General features: G+C 50.3%; 8 protein-coding genes across 8 annotated transcripts; 4 read left to right on the top strand and 4 right to left on the bottom strand.

Moving 5' to 3' along the window:
• Window positions 1–652: 652 nt before the first annotated feature.
• BDV37DRAFT_292006 (major facilitator superfamily domain-containing protein) lies at window positions 653–2389 on the top strand (the record flags this gene model as incomplete). The annotated part of the gene is made up of 5 exons (XM_032089081.1): window positions 653–795; window positions 924–1088; window positions 1151–1245; window positions 1299–1388; window positions 1461–2389. The coding sequence occupies 5 exons, from the start codon at window positions 653–655 to the stop codon at window positions 2387–2389; spliced, it is 1422 nt and encodes a 473-aa protein (XP_031943778.1).
• Window positions 2390–2400: 11 nt separating this feature from the next.
• On the bottom strand, window positions 2401–4142 carry BDV37DRAFT_242578 (alternative oxidase). The gene is made up of 5 exons (XM_032081342.1): window positions 3812–4142; window positions 3429–3716; window positions 2664–3344; window positions 2531–2612; window positions 2401–2470 (listed from the first exon to the last, which is right to left on the bottom strand). Exons 1-3 carry the CDS (start codon window positions 3994–3996, stop codon window positions 2858–2860), a joined length of 960 nt encoding a protein of 319 aa, XP_031943777.1. The 5' UTR covers window positions 3997–4142; the 3' UTR covers window positions 2401–2470; window positions 2531–2612; window positions 2664–2857.
• Window positions 4143–4147: 5 nt separating this feature from the next.
• BDV37DRAFT_242577 (uncharacterized protein) lies at window positions 4148–4874 on the bottom strand. Its single transcript, XM_032081341.1, has 2 exons — window positions 4486–4874; window positions 4148–4427 (listed from the first exon to the last, which is right to left on the bottom strand). The coding sequence occupies exon 1, from the start codon at window positions 4810–4812 to the stop codon at window positions 4606–4608; it is 207 nt and encodes a 68-aa protein (XP_031943776.1). The 5' UTR covers window positions 4813–4874; the 3' UTR covers window positions 4148–4427; window positions 4486–4605.
• Window positions 4875–5768: 894 nt separating this feature from the next.
• On the top strand, window positions 5769–6660 carry BDV37DRAFT_57183 (uncharacterized protein). Its single transcript, XM_032090889.1, has one exon. It carries the CDS (start codon window positions 5971–5973, stop codon window positions 6547–6549), a length of 579 nt encoding a protein of 192 aa, XP_031943775.1. The 5' UTR covers window positions 5769–5970; the 3' UTR covers window positions 6550–6660.
• Window positions 6661–7720, top strand: BDV37DRAFT_57184 (uncharacterized protein). Its single transcript, XM_032090890.1, has 4 exons — window positions 6661–7063; window positions 7117–7188; window positions 7246–7398; window positions 7451–7720. The coding sequence occupies exons 1-4, from the start codon at window positions 6772–6774 to the stop codon at window positions 7612–7614; spliced, it is 681 nt and encodes a 226-aa protein (XP_031943774.1). The 5' UTR covers window positions 6661–6771; the 3' UTR covers window positions 7615–7720.
• A 1496-nt stretch (window positions 7721–9216) lies between these two features.
• On the bottom strand, window positions 9217–9939 carry BDV37DRAFT_280737 (cupredoxin domain-containing protein; the record flags this gene model as incomplete). Its single annotated transcript, XM_032086644.1, has 4 exons — window positions 9217–9321; window positions 9381–9456; window positions 9514–9617; window positions 9667–9939. 4 exons carry the CDS (start codon window positions 9937–9939, stop codon window positions 9217–9219), a joined length of 558 nt encoding a protein of 185 aa, XP_031943773.1.
• Window positions 9940–10598: 659 nt separating this feature from the next.
• BDV37DRAFT_292003 (cytochrome and DOMON domain-containing protein) lies at window positions 10599–11971 on the top strand. The gene has a single exon (XM_032089080.1). The coding sequence runs from the start codon at window positions 10627–10629 to the stop codon at window positions 11785–11787; it is 1161 nt and encodes a 386-aa protein (XP_031943772.1). The 5' UTR covers window positions 10599–10626; the 3' UTR covers window positions 11788–11971.
• A 1245-nt stretch (window positions 11972–13216) lies between these two features.
• Window positions 13217–15544, bottom strand: BDV37DRAFT_269820 (uncharacterized protein; the record flags this gene model as incomplete). The annotated part of the gene is made up of 1 exon (XM_032084444.1): window positions 13217–15544. The coding sequence occupies one exon, from the start codon at window positions 15542–15544 to the stop codon at window positions 13217–13219; it is 2328 nt and encodes a 775-aa protein (XP_031943771.1).
• Between the last annotated feature and the right edge of the window lie 22 nt (window positions 15545–15566).

Raw genomic sequence — 15566 nt, 5'->3', positions numbered from 1 at the left:
ACTGCTCTTTGGCCTGAGTTTGAATACCAGAATTCCAGGTCACGGACCCAGCAGCTCAGGTATCGCTTTCTCGGAGACAACACCGATACTCCAACGCCGACTGGACCTTCCCCGTTCGTTCAATGGACGAGTGATCCGTGTCGAGGGCACTGATCCTGGTGGTAGAAGTTGTCAAGTGAAGTGCTCATGGCGTGCGGGGAAGTTGATATCGCAACCCTTTGGCGGGCGGGTTCAACCGACAAGGAATTGCCGTCTCGGTCGAATCTGGCCCTAATCGTATCGATGCCGCTCGCTGGACAGCAACAACGACCTCAGATTAGTGTCTAATACCATCTACAGACTCGATAAGATAATATGATGAACCGTGAGTGAACGACATGATAGGATATGGCCCCTCAGTATGACGTCCGGCTCAAAGCCTGCCCATCTTCCGCGTCACCACAAAGCATATCGACCGACGGCTACTCCTCATGGGTACATACCATGGTAGCAATATCTGCCTGGCTCGGGCTGATCGGGTGATTAGTGGTGTAGAGCTGTGGGTATTGAAGCTGGCCATATAAGAGCCTATATTGGCCTGTGTTTCCGAGTTTCCGTCCATTGCCTTCACACATCTATATTGATCTTAAAGCGCACTTGCCCGTGCACAGTCATGGAATCCCGGACCTTGAAGAAGGAAGAGCTAGAGCTCGTGGTTTCTAACTCTACTACCAAAGAAGCGGGCACTGTGTCAGGAGAATCTCTCAGAATCGATCCGTCCATCGAGAGATCCGTCCTTCGAAAGTTGGACTTCAAGTAAAGCAAGGACCTGGCCTATGTGTGAAGTACATCCATCATTGACGCCCGAATCTAGACTTCTTCCCGTCCTTTCTTTGATGTACTTCTTCAACTCCCTTGATCGGAGCAATCTGGGGAACGCGAAGACTGAAGACTGATGGCATTGACGAAGACCTCAAGCTGGTTGGCAACCAATACAGTATTATCCTTGCCGTTTTCAATGTTACGTTCTCTCTGTTTGATCTTCCCTCCAACCTGCTGCTGAAGCGATTCAGCGGTAAAACTATGCTTCCTATAATGATGCTCGGCTGGTAGGTCACTGACCTTCATCATTCAAAATGGTATTAGTATAGCCATGTTGACAGTTCCGTAGGGGCAGTGTTACGCTTCTGCAATGTGCGGCGTTCAACTTTGCTGGAATGCTCGTGTGTCGACTCTTCATGGGCATTTTCGAAGCGGGCTTCTTCGGTATGCATAAAACAGCCATTGAGTGACAGAATCATGGCTAATGACATACTCAGCTGGGGTGATCTTCTACCTGACACAATTTTACAAACGAAATGAAATTGCATTCCGACTCTCGATATTTTACGGCATGGTTACGATCGCAGGTAGGCTTTAGATCCGCTACGTAAAACAGTACAACATTGCAACTAACGGCCATTTACTTCCATGGACGATAGGTGCATTCTCCGGCCTCATCGCCTTTGGTGTCTTCCAGATCGAACAGCACCTCCCCGGCTGGAAGTACCTGTTCTTGATCGAAGGCGGTGCGACTATGATCATCGCCACCTTTGCTGCCTGGTGGCTCCCCCTCAGTGGCTCCCAATGCCACTGGTTCAACGAAGCCGAATCTCAAGTGGCACAGATGCGTCTGCTACAAGACGGGTCCGTCCGAACAACAGATCATCTTTCCATTACCGACGCTCTGGCCGCCCTGTTGGACTGGCGGGTCCTCGTCTGGGCCGTTAGCTGCTTTTGCTTCGGTGTTGCCCAAAGCTCTGTCAGCAATTTCCTTCCGCAAATGGTGGCTCTCCAAGGCTACTCCGCAGTGAAAACCAATTTATATACGGTGGCTCCGTACTGCGTCGGGACCGTTGTCCTGTGGATCATTGCCAAGTCCTCGGATCATTTTCGAGAACGCTCGTTCCACCTGGCGGCCGCGCTGATCATCACGTTTGTTGGATACATAATTCTCGTCACTGTTGATGCAGATACTAACAAAGGGGTGGCCTATTTCGCGTGCTTCCTCCTTGCGGCCGGTGCTTTCGTACCAAGCAGTATCTTCCATAGCTGGCATACCAACAACGTCACAGACGAGAGCCAGCGAGCAGCGACGGTAGGGTTCTTGGTCGGGGCAGCGAATTGTGCGGGCATTCCATCAAGCCTGTCATTTAAAGCGGATACCGCACCGAGGTACATGCCTGCGTTAATTGTCAACTGTGTCTTTCTCTTGGTGGGTGCGTGTGTGGTGATAGGGTTAGGGACATGGTTCAGGATTGATAATCGAAGAAGAGACAAGGAACAGGGTGTACAACTGACGGCAGGTGATGTTGCGACCCAGAATCTGGTAGGAGGCTGGAAGGACCCCAATTGGAGATGGACTCCTTGAGAATGGACACCTTCCACTTGGTGTCTAGCAACAGGAATTCGGGATTGGCATTTCGACTTGGGCCGGCCATCTTCGGTAGTTCTGTTTTCACTCAGCAACGAGGATCTGAGACCACTATTTAGGGTGCCTGGGACATAGGACCTGTAGTGAGATAGGCAGTATTGAGTAAACTTTGTGGGATAGATAACCCGCTGGTGGAGAGAATCATAGAGCAATAACTCGCCTGCTATCCTTAGCCTGCTAAACTAGGCTGCGCTCTGTACCATAAACGTACCTTTATACTACAAGCACTGATACCTCAGTCTGCGTTTGTTGTAGAGGTTTCACAATGCTAGTTGGCTTCCTCTGCTACTGAACTGACATAAGGCTTTCAACCCATGAAAGTAGCATATTCTATTTCTCTATCTCTATATCAATACCAATTAACTTTGGAAACATATGCAGGGGCGCTGAACTACAACCCAATCGTCAACGATACTCCTTCACGGGAGACAAGGGCTGGCTGGCTTCCTTGATCGCGTTCTTGAACTTGGCCGAGAAGGGGTTGGGATCACTATCCTGGTTGGGACTCCCAAGCGTGTGATTCACATCCCGGTGGTTCGCCTCGTCAGCGCGCACATACATCAACAGAGAACGGATAGATCGTTGGCCCTTGGGCATCTGCCAGTACTTGATTGCCATTGCTGGAGCCTCCATATTGCTCCAAAGGGGTAGGTTTCCCCGGTCAAGCTCCTGGATCGCTTTGGTATACGTGATCACAGCTTCTTCCTCCAGGTACCCAACAAACCGATGACATATCCGGGGAGAAATCAGGTAGGCGAGCGAGAATCCCGTAAAGAAAACGCATTGTGCTGCTAGGACCATGAAGTGCATGGCAGGCCCTGGTTGGGATAGTTTAAGGAAGGTTAAAAGGTGCATCCTTTCATTATAGGCCTCTTCTAGGAGGGTCTCGATCCTATGCAGTTGCAGCGGAACAGTTAGGTACATATCCTCGAATAGTGTTTCAAATAGGTTCGTATAAGGGCTCGCCGCAACTTACCATCCATAATCTCGCCTCATCCTCCTTAAACTCTTTAGGTGTCGCAGCATAGCAGCTACCATCCCGGGAACGCCCGCAACGCTCTCCAGGAAAATGAATCTTGTAATCCATTTTTGTTCGGTCATTCGGAAGCGAGAGTGTACGTCGCGTCGACGTGAATGATGGTACCCTGTGACCAAGTCCATACTCCATCGTAGAAAGCGGACAGTTCCCAGAGCCATTTTATCTGGCCAGCCTTCGGCGTTGCGATGAGCCGTCTGAATAGACTGAAGTTGAGACATTGTGTATCTGTATGCAGTGTAAGAACGTGTTGTGCCACTCTCGAGTTTACATTGAACTTGCTAGTGAAATTGATGGTAGGCGAGGAACAAGTTTAGACTTACACCGGGTGGGTCCATGATGACTTTGTAACGAGGGGAGACTGTGTACTCTGGGATCTTCTCCCAGGCATGACTGCTGTCCATGGGGAAGCCCGTGTTCGCGAATGCTTCCCAATCAATTGTGCTGAGTTGCCAGCGACCAGACGGGTTCTGTAGGGGCAAGTGACATTTAAAAACAAAGACGCCATGGTTGAGAAAGGGCACAGGGGATAAGTGAAGTGGAAATGGTATGTCTTCAGAATGATACGCAATTTGAGGCCCAGTGATGTCTTTTTGTCTCATTTGAAAGTCCACCACGCGGCATGCCCAGGTATTTATAAGCCATGGAGTGTGCAACGAGGCCTAGGTTTCGAGTAGAGCCTTGAGCTTGGGGAACACCCATCAGTGTGCCCACACAACGCATTGAGAGCGATTGCCAGGATTGTAGTCCTGGCGCTGGCTCCCCCAGATTCTAGGCATCGCCCCCCTCTGATTGACGCATCACCCTTGAGAACCAACCAGTGAGTCACTGGATGTCGTTGAGGGTATGTTGAGGATTGCCGTTGCGGCTCAACGAGGATTTCCCGGAGGCATTCACTGAAATAGTAGCCAGTTAGAGGCTATCAACGGGACAGGGAGACTAGAATCGTGTCGTTAACTTCGTGATCAATTCCTATGTTCTCCAGTCTACCGCGTACCCCGGGTCCTGCACCGCGCAGGATGTGCTGTACACGGCAGCATCGATCATGTTCGCAACTTAAGGTTAAGATGACCATGCAGATCTCAGACTTCCCAGGCTTTCAATTCATGATTCGGTATTACCAAACCCCAATCCATCTTCTCGGCTGATCTAGAATTCGTCGGTCATTGCTCGGCATGACAAGCCGAGAAAATACCGAAAGTTCAGCAATCGGGCATCCCTTCACTCGATGGTTCGTGTTTACTTCATGATTTTGAACGAGTTTCACATCAAGACAGCCCAATCGTATCCAAGGACGAGTACAACGAAACATAGCGGGTATCATGATGGTTGCTATGTTGTCTGTTGGCCTCGTCCAGACGGGGTTGAGATTCTGCTGAGCTCAGCGGCACGTGACGCAGCCCTTCTTGTTTGTGTCTTTCGTCTGTCGTCGACGACTCGTTGTTACCACCAAACACAACTCACCCACTGAATTCCCGTCTGAACGTGTTTCCATAATCTCTCTACTACACACTGCGAGACCCGCGAATCCCAACGTCCCTGCGGTTGGTAGCCTCCGAGTCACCCACGCGTTTGCTCTTAATGTTCTATGGCACCCATTCGTCCGCCAGCCCTTCTGGTTCACTATTGACACGCACGAGTCACGAACGCGATAAGTAAATATCATACAACGCGGGAAACAGTGGCATGACGCCGCCGAGAGAGCAATGATGGTTTTCTTCTCGGTGTCGCTGGGGGCGACCGCTTGAGGTGACATGGTGATCATTGGGTATGGGCTACCCGGTCGCAAGGCGATGGCGCGAACCAGCGAGTATGTTGCGCTTCGATAGCCTCGAGAATCTGCAAGGAGGCGGTTCTGGGCTCCCATACCCCGTAATCCTGTCCCTGGTCGCACGACGGCAGTGGGGAATTTCTCTCCAGGAACATGTTGATAGTCTCGATTCATTGACCCTTCGCATTTTACTGAAGCGCGGATGGTACACGGCAACCGCATCAGCTCCAACACCCATTGATCGAACAACATGGGCTCCAATCCCACCGGATACACCACGTTTTGCGCATCATGACAAGCAGCCATCAAGAGACCATTTGCCTTGCACTGCTTGCATTGATTTACTCGTAGCGTGGATGAGTTATGCTAACGCTGACCATATCTGGGAACCCCGAATGAGTAAATTCCAGACGTACCCAAGGATACGCATCGCGAACATTTGCTTTCAAGGCTCCAGAGACTTGTCAAAGCTGCCTCGGAGCTTCGCCTACTCGTCGTTTTTTCCAGCCCCGATGCACTGTAGGAGTAAAGATATCGAACCACTGCCAGTGACCATTGGACGAGTCGCAATACATCGCTTCTCCGTAGTTGGACCACTATCTGTTAGGACGTGTATTCTTTTGACGGTACGCAGGACCGAATATGGGCCCTCATAATCTACTTAAATATTATCGATAATATCACACCAATAATCACGGCGCCTACAGCGCAATGGAAAACCTCGACCTGATAGGACACCGACGTCGCTGGCGTTCTGTCATGTCTGCACCATGTCAGGTTGATATGACAATCGGCGAGCTTGCCAGGGCAGTTCTTCTGGGACCGTACACAAGCTCTAATGCCACAACGACGCAGGCTGTCAGAGCAAGGTGGTATAGACAAGCACCAGAGAATACTCCACTCGGGGAAACTGGACCATCTGTATCAAGGTCATTGGCTAGCCCTGTGCTAATCGACGTGCTCCACAGGGACGGGAAAACAGTGCTGAAGGATGGCTCGGTTAATATTCGGGACTGGTCATCCCATGGCTGGAATCTGGAGTTCAAAGGCGGCGCGAAATCCCCCTGTCGTCCAAACCGTGCTGTGATTGTGATTCGAGGAGAATCCAACTACGTGGTCGAGACCAACGATAGGAGGTCGAGGGCGTGTGGGTCAAGACGGAGGAAGGTCTGTAGGAGGCTGCGGCACTGGTCCACCGCGAATAGATTAAATCCCAGGCTTAGTTTCCGGATGCCAAATGCCGTCTGCCGGGAGCCTGGGAATTATGCCGAAGAGCCATATCTTCCGTAGTCTTCTACAGGAAACATCTCCACGGCTCAGTCCCCGACTGGTGGAGAATGTAGAACAATGTCGCTCAAGCATGGTGATTAAGGGGATGCGCTGTTCCAGAGTCAGACAAGAATAGGGAGTTATAAAAAGAGTTCTGTCCTTGTCAGGTTGGTCGTCCTTCGCTCTCCCAGCAACTCTAACTGCACTCCCAACCAGCAAAACCCGGAACATACTACCTCCGCCATGTATTCTCGCAACCAGGTCCTGGCGGCTCTTGCCACTGTCGGCATCACCTCGGTGGACGCCGCCATGGGTCCCGCACTGAGCACGGGCCCTGTCGCATCTAACTCGTTTATCCGCGAAGTTACTTCGACCCTTGTCTTGCCAAAGGGGCCCAGTGGAGGGTCTACCGATGCCATCACCTCCCTTTGGGTGGGTATGGGCACCTCGAACGGCGACTTGATCCAGTCCATTGCCGACAATTGGCAACAGAGTGACTGGACCATGTATGCCTACACTCTCATGAAGACCGGCGGTTTGTATTGTCTCAATCCTGGTGACCCTGATGCCGGCTAACACCCTTCGTAGACACCTCCCAGATGCCACTGTATGGTGATGGTCAGGCCAATGGAAACGAGGGAGATAAGGTGACGATGCACTGTAAGGAAAAATGACACATCCCTTACGCCCGATGTGCGTGGCACTAATGATGGGCAGACAAATTCGACGATGCCAGTGGAAACTACACACAGACACTCCAGATCAACGGCAAGACTGTCTCGACTCTCTCCACGAGTGACGGACAGGCTCAGGGCTGGGGAAGCTCCGTTGAGTGCGCCGAGAACAACTGTGGCACGGTTGGCGCTCACTGTAAGTGACACTCATTCCCAGGTAGCGCTTCGGAGACTAACGGATAGCTTAGCCTGGACCGACACCAAGATCATTCTTGACGTTGCCGATGCCAATTATATCAACACTCTGGGCAAGGGTGAGGGAGTCACTGGAGGAGACATGACCACCAGCGATGGCGGCAAGACCTGGACTATTAGCACCTTTGGCATTCCGGAGCACACTTTCTCTGACTAAACAGGCCTCTGGAGGGCCTCCTGTATAAAAATTGTCTTTAAAACTCAAAGTATTTTAACATGAACCGGCCGATCGTAGTCCAGGATCGTCTGACGTGAGCCTGACTGGAGGAATTGAAGGAATATGAGGACTAAGCCTGAACACCAGTACTTGTACCTTCACCAATGGGGGTTACACATGCCCTCGAAACCCTAATACTTTCAGGTCCAGGTGCGTGTGAATAGATTTATAATCTGTACACTGTACGGTACCAAGAAATTGTTTCATTAGAATGTCCGACGTTCTTATATACCGTATACGTTTATATTATAGCTGGAGACTTTTCATTAAGGATTACAACTCTGTATACCCAGCTAAGCATAGCCTTTGACCGAAACGAGATTATTTGAGTCTAATCCCCGCGGTAGAGGGTGTCAATAACCATAGTTTTACCTTTTAATAGCATACATGTCAAGCATATTAAGAGACGAGGTTAAACTGCTACTAGAGTCTCCTCTATGCAGGCCACTTACATCAATCAAGTCATTCATTCCATCATCCTCCATACACGGTACTATGACGATGCCGTACGTACAAGAAGGAATAGCTGAACGACGGAAGATAGAAAAATGGCAGGTAGTGGATATAGTCAGGAAAACGAGCGGTGGAGAACAAGCGGAAAGACACGCAGGCTTCAGTCAAGTCAGAAACAGTTTGAGACTCGGGGCTCAGGAAATTCACCACGCGCGAACTTGAGAAGCGACGTGTCGAGGCCTCCCACGGGCATAGACCATCACACAATTGTATTTGGTCTGGAGTATACGCTGCTGGTGATGCACGTCTGTCATACTGTGTGATAGTTGCCCGGAATGATGATTGGGAACATTTGAATCCGCCTGAGAGTAGCTTGCAATAACGATTTGGAATCAAAAATGCGGTCGAAGAGTGAATGGATTAGATACTCCAAAGCGGGAGCGCGGTGCATGAATAATAGACTACATGGCCTTCAGAGATTGGTATTCCCAGTGAGTGAGGTAATGAAACCCTCAGGGTGTCATGCATAGTACAGACGGCGTTATATGGCCATAAAAGCAGAGCTGAACCCCATGACGCAAGGCAACGAAAAAAACAAGAAAAGTAGAACCTGCTAGAACATAACCATGGTGTCTAACCAACTATTGAGGGGAGCGCAGCGCATTAGGTTGGGCACAAACAGGGGACAATTCCTGGTTCTTCCAGAGACAGTTCTATGCTCAGGTTCAGAAACGACCTGAAGCTAGTAGATGTGACCATTCTGCCCTTTTTGCCATTTGTCAACCCTGTCTATTTCCCTTCCAGGGAGATGTGGAGCGTGGACTGGGTTTTCCCTTTTTATATAAAAATAAAATAGAATTCCACATTCATTAGATACATGCGTAGACGGAATGGACGAATACCTTTGATAACATCGTCGTGACTTTTGCTGAATTGCGGTCCACCGTATTACAATATCAATCTTCATCCAATTTGACTTACATTAGGAGCATGGCCGCAATTAAGGTGAACATTAAGACAACGATGGTGGCAGTAGAGATGGGCAACTTCCCTGCCATACTTATAGCGGTAGGGGATGGCCTGGATGGGCTACTTGTGCTGCTCGTCGTACTGCTCGTCGTACTGCTCGACGTACTGCTTGATGTACTGCTCGATGTACTGCCTGACGTACCGCTGGTAGTGATAGTGGCCGAACTACTGGTAGAAGTAGTAGACGTGCTAGAGTTGGATTGGCTGAGGATACCACCTTGTACTGCAGATGGTACACTGTCCCCGTTTGCATTCGACGCTGCCTTTTTGAATGCATCAAGAGTATCCGGGCCACTGGTTCTAAAAAGAAGGTTAGAGATAGTACTCTCCCATGTGTGTAACTACAGACACGCTTACGCAGGGTTAATGACTCCAACCATGCCAGCCTGACAATGCCCTATCTGGCCGCAGTAGAACCAAATCGGCTTGGTATCATTAACGGTCAATGTGAAAACAGTAGACTACGCCGTCAGAGGGCTACGTCATTTGCGTTGAGCTTGAAAAGCTTACCGATTCGCCATTCGCGCTTTGTATAAATCCACTGAAGAAGCTGGTATCGCTCATGGGATGGCATGGGTCGTCAAACGAAGCCTGGGTCACCGAGTGATTACCAGGGTAGAAATGGAATTCGACTTTACCCCCTGAAGCAACGTGAATGGTATCGGGATCAAAGGACAAGCCATGTTCTCCAACATCAACCGATTGTGTAGCATTTGAGGCTGAATTACTCGCGCCGACGAGAAGCAGCCATAGAAGAATAGCAGCGTGAAACGATAACTTCATCGTTGCCACTGAGGTTTGTGAAAAGCCTTAAAGGGACGGTCTGCATCAAAGACTTGAGACTTGCTTTCAAGTACCAGAGTAGCGGTTTCTCCTCATATATATTATTCGATGCAGGCAGTTACTTGCGTAGGGTCCGCGACGCTACCGGCAGCTCATGGTGAGATGTGGAAGCTTTACCATCGCCACGGCGCCACCAACCCGAGACAATTACTGGCACTGATGTCTGCCTTGTCAAAGCTAACTTCGTCCATCAAGAAAGCTTAAGGAGACCATGACCCAAAACAGCAAATGTACATTCACACCCTACTGGGTCGGCTGCAGGGACCTAGACTGACGACATGTCATAGGGTTAGAATCACCGTTGCAGATTGGCCTTCAGACTGCATCGCCTCAACCTGAGAAAGCTTATCAGATCTTAGCTTCTGTTTAAGTTGTGGGGACCAACCCAGGCCCTATCGCATAAGGTTTGACGGGAATGATCAAACTCTTTTTCAGTGCAGAGGGGAAATACTTTCTTCGAAGGCATTCGTGTGAAAATTGGTCCTCTCTGGCCAAGACGCGGCCGGTCATAGTGTCCAGCGACCACGGACCTCATCCAGATAAAAGCCAACTTGGATACCGTGTCATGTTTGCTTAGCTAGGTGAGCAAAATTTATCGTGAGGAGTCCAGAAAACCACCACATCAAAATGCTAAGGGCATATAGTTATGTCTGGCTATGCATTTTCGCTTCTACTCTTGCCCAGCTCGAAACCTTCACGCCTCCTGGACAAGATGGAATCACGTACAGTGTTAATATCCCTCAAGTCACCGCCTCCTCAGGATCTGGTCCAATTTATTTCCAGCTGCAATCCACCCGCCAGCTCCAGTGGTTTGCATGGGGCCAAGGCTCCCGGATGCAAGGGGCAAATATCTTTGTTGTCTATGCATCTGGAGACGGTTCGAACGTTACCGTCTCTCCACGGCTAGGTGTGGAACATGTTGAACCATTATATAACCAACAAGCTCGGATTTCAGTATTGGACGGTACTGGCATCCACGATGGCACCATGACTGCAAATGTTAGATGTGATAGTTGTATTACTTGGCCTGGTGGGAGTGAAAATCCAAGTAGCATGTCAAGCCCATGGGTTTGGGCAGTGAAATATGGAAGCCCACTCAACACCAATAGCTTATCTGCATCCATCACTATCCATGATGCCTCCGGGATAGCGGTCCTGGATCTTCAGAAGGCTACGGGAGGTACCTCAATGAACCCGTTTTTAACCTTAAACCGCACGACATCAAGTTCAGGGCAAGCCATTATGTCAGAGAACTCTGGGTCCGTTGAAAAGCGCAGGATTGCCCATGCTGTTATCATGATTGTGGTGTTCGTTATTCTCTTTCCTTCATTTGCTGTGATGCTGCACATTGTTCCATCTTCAAAGACTGTCGTTATTCATGCTACTTTTCAACTGTTTACGCTAGCTCTGGCAGTTGCCGGATTCGGGATTGGTATCTCCATGGCCAAAAGCCTTGATTTGATACAGACCTATCATCCCATTATCGGGATGGTGATCGTCCCATCCCTCATACTCTTTCAGCCAGCTATGGGCTTTCTTCAACATAGGTATTTTCACAGAACGGGAAAAAAGAGCGTGTTTGCTTATGTACACCGATGGTTTGGTCGTTTGATGATAACGCTTGGCATTATCAATGGTGGCCTAGGTTTCCATCTTTCAGGAATCGGCAGCTCCATCGCCCCAACCGGAGCAGTTATTGCCTATGGTGTGGTTGCTGGTGTCCTCGGTCTCGGCTTTGTTTTAGTGGTGACGTTTCTGCCTCGCGGGACTCGACCTCGAGGAGACTGACCCTCAACCGGTGACTGTCAGGGACCACCGGCGATTGGAGAAGCAAGCCATGCATAGGATACACCGTGATGTATGAAGTGTTGATGTGGTATTGAGCAATGAGTCTCGCTGACCCATTCAGGCTCATCCCAAGCTTGTCTAGTAGGCGGGCAATATCATTCTCCTAGCAGCTATAATCTTCAGGAGAACAATATTTTGGGCCCTCGCTCAGCACAATGTACCTGTACTATTGACGTTGGAAGCTTCAAAAAAGAACTGTCAAAGTGTTAAGTCACGATGGCGGTACTACCCTGACTCATTCTCTACTGGCCTGGGTACTGGAGTGTACTCCCGGGGAAAAAGGAGATTCTCAGTACGGCGGCCATTGAAGTCTTCTTGGTCTTTATGCCTGTATGTCGGAGATGATCATTAGCACTTTTCTGGTTTGTGCCAGGATTTTGAGCACATAACCGAGGGAGGGTACGACATTATTAACCCGGACTATACTTATATATTGACTAGACTTGCCTTGTGTGGACATTGAGTTTCTGAAAGAACTCTTTAACAGGACTTAAATCTATCAACGAAGACTGCAAGCAGAGTAGGCCGTCCTGCTACAAGTACAGTAACTCTATTTATAATCTACAATACTCTACCTAGGGAAAACGAAACCTCTGTTGTAGTTGCCCGCTGGCTCTGTATGAAGGAACCTAACGGCTATCGTAGACTGCAGAGTTTGGGATACCTATCGTGTGATCTCTACCGGAGAACCATTAATTTACGATATGTCCAGCCCTGGGCTCTCAACTTGTAGATTCTATTAATAACCCATATGAACCAACGGAATACATTCTGAGACAGCCAGTCTCATCAGGACGTGCTGAGATCGGCGAGCCATGGTAACAATATCGCCACTGAAATCACACCACCTCGAACAGTATCTCACTACACGCGAAGTCGGTAGGTCTATTTCACGGTGTTCACACATTGATAGGTCTTAGGTGTCTAGATATATTCATTCAGGATGACGTCTACTATATTGGGGGAAAGGTTCCTACTGGGTCGTACTAAATGACGGTTTAGCTTTCTTGCTCTCGCACAAATGAACTCAACCTATATTCAGGTCAACACAGAGATGACTTACGCAATCTTTGGTAAACAAAATGTAGAAACCACAATCGCCAAATGACCAAGCGCACCCACCCGGCTGTTTTGGTGCAGGCATTGATTGTCACGGAGGATAGGTACGGAAACATCTATCATTCAAGTAGTACTAGAGTATGACCTGTTAGACACCTCTACAGATTTGGCTGGCATGATAATACAGACGTGAGACATATAGTCGGTTTACGCAAGATGTAAAGGCAACCAAAATACATTTATTGATATACTACAGATTGCACGGTGGATATATCTCCGACACACCGACAATCCAATACACTATTGACAATTAAGCCTGGGTGAGCAGGGCAGGCTTCCAGGTATTCCAGAACTTGCTGGACGAAGCCAGGAGATTGGAAATCATTCCCTTGATTTCTTCTTCGTGGTCGCAATCATGGGCATCCCCGAGAGACTCAGAGGAAAGCTGCTCCGATTGTTCCCAGCTGGGTTTGTTGCTCGGCCACTTAGGAATAGAGGACAGTTCAACCTTGACCATCTGAGCCACACTGGGAGTGCCTTCACCATTCAAGGCGAACAACATGTACCACCCAGGAAGGATGACACCGGCGTCCTCGGGCAGGTCAGCGCTGTACTTGTTTCCAGCTGCACCCGTGACCTTCAGGGGAACACGACGCTGATCGGTGTTGACGGTATGCGTTGTAGTGCCAACACGGACTAAGGATGCAGACTCGATTTCCGAGTCAGTCTGGAAGGCGACCTGCCCGCCCACGGTAAGCACATTCCCGTTAATCATTCTGGTGATCTCCGGGCGAACAGCTGGCTCGCCGTCGGCCGCAAAGAGGTACGGGGGTCTGAAGATCTCGGCATCGTAGTGGTTGGCAGAGCAGTTGCCACAGAGGCCGCCACCACCATTGAGAACAGTAGCGTCGGGTAGCAGCATCGAAATACTGTGGTACACGCGCTTGATGTTGTTGCGGCCCAGCTCAACGAAGGTGTCCGTCTTGGGGTCGTAGAGTTCGGGCGTGTAGGTAATGTTGTCTTCATGGAAGGGCTGGCCCCAGGTCTGGCCACCTGCAATGAATACCGTGCCATCAGGAAGAACCACCGAGGTATGGAACACACGCTGGTGATGCATTCCGCCCTCCCCTTTACCGTTGGGGCCTTTACCAGCCACCTTCACGACGGGGCGTTGATAGGGCTCTCCAAGAGTGATGAGATGGGCGTTCTTCGAACCAAAGGAGCCGTCGTAATGCCGTTGACCACCAAATGTGAGAATTTTACCCTGAGTCGCATCGTACATGACCGCACTGCCAGACATGGAGTCGCGGTCTCTTCCACGGAGTCCAGCACTGTGCACGGAACCTCTGACGCTACGCCTACCTTGCTGGTCAGTGTTTTCGTCGTCGACATCGTACCAATGCATCTCCTTGCTCGGACCGGCCTGGAAGACACTCGCCTTCTTCCAGCCAAAGAGCCAGGCGTGATTATCGGCCCGCCATTGACCCTTCCGGTCGTCGGTCATCATCGGTTCCACCTCGGCACCCGGGCGTACTTCCCATCGGGCCTTGCCATCAGGCAAGGGATAGTAGACCTCGCCGTTCTTATCAATCTTGTCACCACCGCTCCAAGACCCTCCGATCACGAAGATGCGACCGTCGGACAGGGTCGTCGACGACTGATATCCTCTGGGAATCGCCATGCTAGGGCCTTTCACCCATGCGGTGCCATTGTAGATACTGGTGCGACCGGAGTCTGCACCACCGCTGACGACGATGTTGCCATCGATATCCATGGAGGTGCCGGGACAGAACATGTCGTGGTTGGTTTCGAAGACGGTACTCTGGGTGATCACGCCGTCGCGGTTCATGGTGCTGGTCAGGGTCTTCCCACCGGGCGAGGCGAAGAACTGGTCGTCCGCCCAGGCAGACCACATGATGAGGTCGCCGTGTTGCTCGACTGCGGAGGATACAGGCACGATCGGGAGATCGATCGTCGGCCCCCAGACACCCTGGCTGGGATTGTCTTCGGGGTAAGTGTCACCGTCATACGCGTAAACACTGAGATTGACGATCGAGATTTGCCCGTGCGCCTTCTGTGTCTTATCGGGACGGGAAGCGGTATCCGACACCAGCTTGACATATTGAGCCAGTTTAGGGTTAAAGGCGGACATCTTCGGACTCTTGTTGGATCCCCAGGTACCGTATGCGACTTGGGTCCACGTATCCTTGTCCTGAGAGAGATAGATGCGGTGTTCGCCAATCTGTCCATGTTTGCTCGCCTTGTCCAGCTGAGGCAACATGGTCAGACCGGAGACATAATGCCGCTTGCGGAGATCGACGATGATCTCCGAAGTCTCTCCTTGGCTTGGGTTGCTCACCCAGTATCTGTCGTCGTGATCATCGATCGCATAATCACACGCATACCCCTTATACTGACTGGAGCATTCGACCACCCAATTTTCATCTGGGTCCTCCGGGTTCGACTTGGCGAGGGGCGTTGAATTCGGGGGAGGAGACTGGTACATAACCGCGCCATTCGCCGATTTGGCAATCTCGACACACTCGGCCTCAGAGGATTCATAGGAAAATTCCGCGGGTTTAAAGGCGTCCACAGCGGCTGCCCCCAGCAGGAGCCCCGATGTCCACTGCAACTTCATTTTGCAGGAAGTCTGGTGATGC

The sequence above is a fragment of the Aspergillus pseudonomiae genome (assembly GCF_009193645.1).
Source record: "Aspergillus pseudonomiae strain CBS 119388 unplaced genomic scaffold BDV37scaffold_16, whole genome shotgun sequence".
Taxonomy (NCBI): Eukaryota; Fungi; Ascomycota; class Eurotiomycetes; order Eurotiales; family Aspergillaceae; genus Aspergillus; species Aspergillus pseudonomiae.
Note: the sequence above shows the minus strand (reverse complement) of the source record. Positions and strands in the feature narration are given on the sequence as shown.

Excerpts from the sequence above, each read along its gene's own strand:
- BDV37DRAFT_242577 (XM_032081341.1), bottom strand. The coding sequence starts at position 4,812 with ATGATACCCGCTATGTTTCGTTGTACTCGTCCTTGGATACGATTGGGC.
- BDV37DRAFT_242578 (XM_032081342.1), bottom strand. The coding sequence starts at position 3,996 with ATGGCGTCTTTGTTTTTAAATGTCACTTGCCCCTACAGAACCCGTCTG. Across the intron at positions 3,717-3,811 it reads TCATCATGGACCCACCCGGT|ATACACAATGTCTCAACTTC; the intron begins GTAAGTCTAAAC and ends CACTGCATACAG. Across the intron at positions 3,345-3,428 it reads ATGAGGCGAGATTATGGATG|GATCGAGACCCTCCTAGAAG; the intron begins GTAAGTTGCGGC and ends GCAACTGCATAG.
- BDV37DRAFT_57184 (XM_032090890.1), top strand. The coding sequence starts at position 6,772 with ATGTATTCTCGCAACCAGGTCCTGGCGGCTCTTGCCACTGTCGGCATC. Across the intron at positions 7,064-7,116 it reads CACTCTCATGAAGACCGGCG|ACACCTCCCAGATGCCACTG; the intron begins GTTTGTATTGTC and ends CACCCTTCGTAG. Across the intron at positions 7,189-7,245 it reads AGATAAGGTGACGATGCACT|ACAAATTCGACGATGCCAGT; the intron begins GTAAGGAAAAAT and ends AATGATGGGCAG.
- BDV37DRAFT_292003 (XM_032089080.1), top strand. The coding sequence starts at position 10,627 with ATGCTAAGGGCATATAGTTATGTCTGGCTATGCATTTTCGCTTCTACT.
- BDV37DRAFT_57183 (XM_032090889.1), top strand. The coding sequence starts at position 5,971 with ATGGAAAACCTCGACCTGATAGGACACCGACGTCGCTGGCGTTCTGTC.